General features: G+C 32.3%; 1 protein-coding gene across 1 annotated transcript; it reads right to left on the bottom strand.

Annotated features, from left to right (window-relative positions):
- Window positions 1–634: 634 nt before the first annotated feature.
- FPS1 (farnesyl diphosphate synthase 1) lies at window positions 635–5103 on the bottom strand. Its single transcript, XM_012219426.2, has 12 exons — window positions 4696–5103; window positions 3566–3590; window positions 3293–3408; window positions 3074–3160; window positions 2856–2972; window positions 2685–2773; window positions 2075–2126; window positions 1869–1964; window positions 1555–1599; window positions 1338–1427; window positions 1180–1251; window positions 635–969 (listed from the first exon to the last, which is right to left on the bottom strand). The coding sequence occupies exons 1-12, from the start codon at window positions 4804–4806 to the stop codon at window positions 841–843; spliced, it is 1029 nt and encodes a 342-aa protein (XP_012074816.1). The 5' UTR covers window positions 4807–5103; the 3' UTR covers window positions 635–840.
- Window positions 5104–6910: the final 1807 nt, after the last annotated feature.

Below are 6910 nucleotides of genomic sequence, written 5' to 3'. Positions count from 1 at the left end.
ACTTCAGCAATTTTATAAAATATTTTGAGAAGGAGAGAGAACTATTTTACAAAATATTAGACAATTTTACGAAATATTGGTACTTAGACCTACTCTTAACTTGGCTTGGTTTATACATATATTATATTCAATCCCCAAATTAGGGTTGATTGATCATAAACTGAAATTTTGGTTCTAAACTGATTTTAAAAGGTAATTTTGGGCTTAACTAAATATTAGAGACATTTTTTTTTTTTTTTAGTATGGAAGAGAGAGATTCGAACATGGGTCTATAACCAAATCCTATATGTAATTGCTGTTAGGCTATTCCTTAGTGTACAATATCAAAGACAAGTTGAAGAGGGAAATTGTGTGTTTATCCAATAATGGACTCACAGCCGCCAATAAGCTCCTAATCCTAACTACCAAATTTCTAACACAAGTCATTAATTTGCTCAAACCTTCCCAATCAGAAAAACAGGTTAGGTAAGCTGCCTAACCATATGTTGGTCATCCATATTAATGTAATGGGGTAAGCTCAAGGAACAGTATCTCATGAATTAATGGCTAATGGAGCTTTCAAAGTCAATATCAACTCATCACTTAACGGAATTTGAGGGCAGATGCAATGAATGCTCAAGCTCAGCAAACCAAGTATCAAATGGATTAAAATCTTATTAAAGATGAGAATCATTCAATCAAATTTCAAATAAGCAAAGACTACCAATATCAAAATGTTCAACAAAGAGTTGCAATCATCCTTAATTAGGAAATTAATGATACAATTCCCAAATAAAATCGCATTATTCGGCATCATCCAATCATTGACTGTGCTTCTGCATATTCTTATTTTCTTTTCTTTTATTTCTGTCTCTTGTAAATTTTGGCAAGGAAAGACTTCAACACTGCTTGCACTGCCTTGCTAGGGTGAGCCTCAATGGAGGTTACTAGTTTATCATAGCTTTGGTTCTCATACTCCATAAATACCCCCTATTAAGTGGAAATTGAAGAATTATTAAGTAAAAGAAAAGAAAAATTAAAGGTTTATATAATGGAATATCTCTACAAACAAACTGACAAGTAAAGAAAGTAAATTTGGTAACTTGGTAAGCTACCAAACACCTGCATATAGACGCTAGAAATGTAATGTATGTTCTATCTCAAATTTAGTGCAGCCATTGGTTGAGATCAAGCTCATACCTGAAGGTCCAGCTCATCATAGAGGACTTTCACCTTTGACACACTGGCTGGGTCAGGTTTCCCATAATGCTCCTGAAGGAAATAACATTATCTATTTGTGAAGCTACCTCGCATTAGAATAAGGAGGGGAGATGATATAAATAATTCATTGATCTTACATGTAGAACTTTCTTTTGTTCTTCATTGCATCGCTCCAAAGCCTTCACGACCAACCAAGAGCACTTAAAATCTTCAATATCTGTCCCTATCTGACTTCACTAAAGCATGTCAGAAAGAACTCCATCTAGACAAGCGGACTACAATTATATATAGAGAGAGCAGGTTTGTGCATGAAATTCATTTTCAATATCATACAACCATCACATGTCAGCTCACCTTGCCAATTGTCTTGGGATCACCAAAGCAATCCAAATAATCATCCTGCACACAGATAAAAAGAGTAAGTAACAACTGGCACAGATAAAGAATTTGATTACCTAGAATGAATTACATATATCAGTTTCCTTAAACCTTGAAAATAGCAATGCAAAACCCCATGCACTCTCTTTTTATCAATTTTTGTTGCAGGAAAATATATCATCGTTAAATTATTTGAGTCCTCCATTTGAAAAAATGCAATCAGGAAAATTTTTATGATTCAACTCAGACTAAGAGAAGGAAAATTTTGATGCCATCATGTCTAAAATTACCTGTACTTGGAAGTAGATTCCCATCTGGACAAGAATATTCTGTACATCAATATGGCTGTCCAGATTCTCACCAGCCATGAGCAATGCACAAGCAACCTGAGTAGTTTTAGTGAGTTATCGGAATCGTGGAATCACAACTAAGCCACTGAATTCGGCTGATAATGCTGTTTTAAAACAAGCTGATAAATCAGGCTGCGGATACTCACAGGAAGGTAAAATGAGTAGTAGGCAGTTTTGTACTGAACAATTCGCCGGTGACTGCATCAATTCCCAGACAATTTATATGTAACTTGTCAAACAACATCAACTAAAGAAATAAAAAAATAAACGGAAAGATTAAGTTTTATCCATGAAAAGATGACTTGATATAAATTACATGATGAAATTCAAAAAACATAAATTGATTTCTTATACTGAACTGCTACAAGAAATTGTTCAAACTCAGACCTTTTTTGCTTCTACATAGTCATGTAACACAGAACTTTCAGGTATCCAGCAGTCAGTGGCATACAGAAAGTTGGGCAATTGAATAGTTACTTAGAGACATTTATATATGCAGTTTGAAATGAAAAACATATAACTATCTGTTCCTTTTCAGATATTTAATGAATAAGAATAATACTCAAAGGATAATTATACATATTTTTTTATGATTATGCAAGTGTGAACCCATAATTTGAAAACCAAGATTGTTCCCAAATCTATAGTTATTTATTTGTTTATTTTATCTTCATCATTCTTATTTTTAGTCCCCAATATTTAGAGTCCAGTGACACCCTTGGCTTTAGGGATAGACATATGTCAATATTTACTCACAGCGATAAATTGTACTTCGATAAATCCTTTTCTCCTTCAAGTGTTGTAATCAGATCTATCATCTGTCCTGAGGCTGTTTGAAACTCCACCTGTGTAAGCATAGCATGAATAAATTATAATTATATTGTCACAGTCAGAAGGAAATAATACAAATATTAGCAAGTTAATTACCTCATTAAATAAATCTAGAAGATCTACATAGTATGCTTTCCCTCGGAAGTGCTTTTTAAGAATCCTGGGAATGTGATTTCGAAGCAAAATCCCATCATTTGCTGCAATAAGACCAACCTGCAACATATAATTCAACAAAGGTCATTGTTTTAACAGCAAAAAAGGAAAACAAAAAACTTAATTATAGCAAAAAAGTCAAGTTCATGATGAGCACAAACCTTGGGCACCATAAACCAACATGGTTGACCACGTCGTGTATGAGAGCTATCCATAATATCATCAAGGACAAGGAAATAGGCTTGGAGCTGCAAAAATAATGGAACAAAGAATGAGACAATTCTGCAACTGACAGAAAATGCTACTTCAACTAGTGGACATATTCTGCAATAGCCTCGGCAGAGGAGAACAGCAAAGGTTTTCAGTTCTCAGAGCCATACCCATTCAATACACCAACCAAGAGCGCTTGCGAGAAAGATTTCTTCTTCTGTTAATTCCTGTCCATCTTTCAACAATTTGTAGCTGTCAATCACAGAGAGCCCCCTATTCAGCTTCCCTGGGAAAAAAGAATTGCAGTTGATAATAATTTCAGTAATTTTCAACCCTTCATACCTTGCATGGTTTTTTTCTTTTTCTTTTCTAATACTGACAACATAAGTTTCACAAGTTGATAATTAATTATGAATTTCTTCATTATGTTGATATATGCCTACCTCCAGGCACATTGTAGTCCAGCATCTGCAACAAATAGAGCACATGAAAGTCAGAAAAGCAAAATTACTAAAAGTGCATTATGCAACTCAGATAAAGCTTTTCAATATTAACCATGTTCCAGGGTACAATAGCTAAACAATTACAGCAACTAATATTAATGAGATCAGCCAATACTAAACAGTGGTTAGTGAATTTCAAGCAAATTGCTGAAGGAACAATCATGAGTTATTATTGAATAAAAGAGAAGACTAACCAAATAGTGTTGGACCAAATAATCATTATGCATTAAAAAATCAAGTGTTCTTAAAGCTTCAAAGCTAATATTGGACAATAACTCAGAACTGCATTTGAGTTGCATTGGTTGCAAAGGAGCACTGCTGTTTTTAATTCTCAAAAATGCTGCATTTAAAAACAGCAACCTATCGTTCTATACCCCTTGGTCCAACGGCTACAGTCACCACACCAAATCAATGATAACAAAGATGGTTCTTATAGCCATTGTAAAGCCAAGAATAGAGCTTTTAGAAACAAATTTTCCTGTCAAAATTACACAAACCAAGCAAATTGCTGATCTCATTTTTTACTTTGAAAGGAAATTCTAATACGGAAATTTAACTAAGAATGAGTGAAATAAGAAAAAAGAAACAACTTTGCTTAACATTTGAGGACGATGGTGAAGTGTGTGTCGAATAAAAGGCAGACTCAACAACACGGCAGCATTTAACCTCCCCACATTTCACACTATATAATTATCTCAATTGGAAAAATGTACCCTTTCACGGCAATTAGGAATTTGCTTGTTTTGGCATAATTTCTAAAATTCCCATCTTTACATCAACTTCCTTTTCACCATTTCAAACTACCCAATCTAAACATTAATTACACACATATATACAATTCTTAGTAACCATTTTAGTTTTCATGTTGTAGCCTACCCAATCTACCCAGTCTAAACTTCCTTCTGGATTCTTCTCCATATTATATTAAACAAAAACAGACATATAAGTATGGATTAAAGATTCAAGCTACAACCCAGAAACCAAATCAAGCAAAACAAGTAAATTAAATAAGTTGGAGGACAAAGAAGCTAAAATAAATAATGACAAAGAAGTTGTTGAAAAAAAATTACCCTTTCGACCCATTCACGAGAATCTGGTGTCCATTCGAAAGCCGGGTCTTGAAGTAGCTCCTTCTTGAGAACAGAATAGACCTCCAAGAATGTTGATTTCAGATCCGCCATAGCTTCAAAAAGGAGACTCAGAGACCAAGGGAATGAAAGAGAGCTACAGTGAAAAGGGAGGGCAGTAGTGAGGAGAGATTGATGTTGCAAAGTGGCAATTTTATACTGAGAGACCACAGCTTTTGGTTGACTATGTAATATTCCTGTTCTTGGCGTTGGAGACTTGGAGTCACTGTCTTTCGCTTGCGCAGATCTTCCGCTGCTACCTGCTGCTATTTTTTTAATGTTTGAACTAGATATTTGTTGGTATAATGGGGTCGAGTTTTAGTGGAATTACGCTTGTGGCCATTTGGTTTCGGCCTTTCTCCACCCACGAAAAAAAAGTAAAAAATATATTTGGTTAGGCCACAAATCAGAATCCGCTATTTAGTTAGTCAAACCTAATAGCTAATAGAATTCTCCAAAGGCTGTTTGTATTTTTATTTTTTGTTACATATTTTTCAAATATAATATATTAGAATTTCATTTATAATTTCAAAGTAACACGAATCATAAAAGAGAACATAGCCCCTCTTTTTAAAGACCATACATAAAAGAAATCTGGTATTATTAAAATATAGTATAACAGAGTTGATTGATCGAATAAAAAAATCTAATTAAAGAATCAAAAGATTGAAAAATTGATATCTCTTTGAAGTGATTGACTAAATAAATCTTCTAAATCTTTCGTAGATTGTCTAATTATTTACAAACTAATTGTTTATAACGAATAAAAAAAATTTGAATCATTAAATTTAATAGAGGAATAGACGGCGTTACTAAACTTCAAGTTATAAGGATCATCATCTATTTAAGACTCTAAAAGTTGCATACATGTCCAAATATAAACAAACTAAATATAAAATAAATACTCCATATAAAATGGAGAGAAACCAAAAAATATAAATAACATATATATGTGCCAAACAAATATAGATCTGTAATTTATTTGATAAAAAAATATAAATTTTCCAAAAATATCAAAAACGGGAGGGCCTATCATAGTTTATATTTTACTTATTTTTTCCAAATTAATAATTCCATGTGACCATTTATTTATACTTATTTAAAAATAATAAAAAGTTATATTATAAAGCGTTTTAATTAATTTTTTTATTTATACAATATTAAAATATAAATAATTAATATATTCACTTTAAAAGATAATATATATTGTGATGTGATAATATATAAAAAACAATTATATGTTTTTATGGTTATGTTACATTTTAACATCAATTATTTATAAATTTTTATCAAACAACCTACTAAATGGCTGTTATTATCAGTTATCAGAATAACTAAACCAAACATGCATTAATCCTTTTCTTAGGTGTTCTTGAAGGTAATATTCTTCATATTATACGGTATATTTAGAAATAATAGTCCTAAAATATTTTGGGGTAGATATAAATCTAGTTATTGAGAAAATTACTAGTCTTATCAACAAACTCTATAAATGCCATTTGTCAAGAGACTAAAAGTATTTTCGACTGGCAAGCTTTGCATTTCTCTATGAATGCCACTAACTGATCTTAATCCTGAAAGTCTTCGACCTGACTCTTTTTTTCTCACTTTCGATCGATCAGTTTATGTAACGTCACTTATATGATAATCACCAAAATTCTAGCAAATAGGCTAAAAAATATTCTTCCTTTAAGTGATTAGTCTCAATAATTTTGTCCATCATTGTCAATGTGATCACAACTCACGAGATTATTCATAAGATGTAAACGAAGGTTGGAAACATTGGGTTCATGGCTATCAAGGTTGAATTAGAAAAGACTTATGATAGAATTTGATGGGACTTTTTGCTGGGAACTCCAACTGATTGTCATGAATGTTTTACTACTTGCTCTATGAAGATTTTATAGAATGGTGTTAGCTCTGATATTTTTTATCATTCTAAAGGGCCTAGGTAAGGTGACCTGTTGAGTCTTTGTCTCTTTATATTATGTATGGAGAGGCTTTCTCAAGCTATTAATAAAGCTATGGATAATAAGTCTTTGAAGCCTATTTCTCTTTTTTGTGGTGCGCATGCTTCATTCCATCTATTTTTTACAGAAGATCTCGTGTTGTTAGAAAGTTATCTTATTTGATGTTGTTTGTAATTTATAAAATTTTA

Source organism: Jatropha curcas, chromosome 2 (genome assembly GCF_041381405.1).
Source record: "Jatropha curcas cultivar XTBG-Jc1 chromosome 2, XTBG_Jcur_1.0, whole genome shotgun sequence".
Classification (NCBI taxonomy): domain Eukaryota; kingdom Viridiplantae; phylum Streptophyta; class Magnoliopsida; order Malpighiales; family Euphorbiaceae; genus Jatropha; species Jatropha curcas.
This window is presented reverse-complemented; position numbering and strand designations above follow the sequence as displayed.

What these genes read in the sequence shown, in the direction of transcription:
- FPS1 (XM_012219426.2), bottom strand. Translation starts at nt 4,806, where the DNA reads ATGGCGGATCTGAAATCAACATTCTTGGAGGTCTATTCTGTTCTCAAG. An exon ending in GTTGGTTTATGGTGCCCAAG is followed by an intron (nt 2,973 to 3,073) that starts GTTTGTGCTCAT and finishes TATATGTTGCAG; the next exon opens with GTTGGTCTTATTGCAGCAAA. An exon ending in ATCCCAAGACAATTGGCAAG is followed by an intron (nt 1,428 to 1,554) that starts GTGAGCTGACAT and finishes TAGTGAAGTCAG; the next exon opens with ATAGGGACAGATATTGAAGA.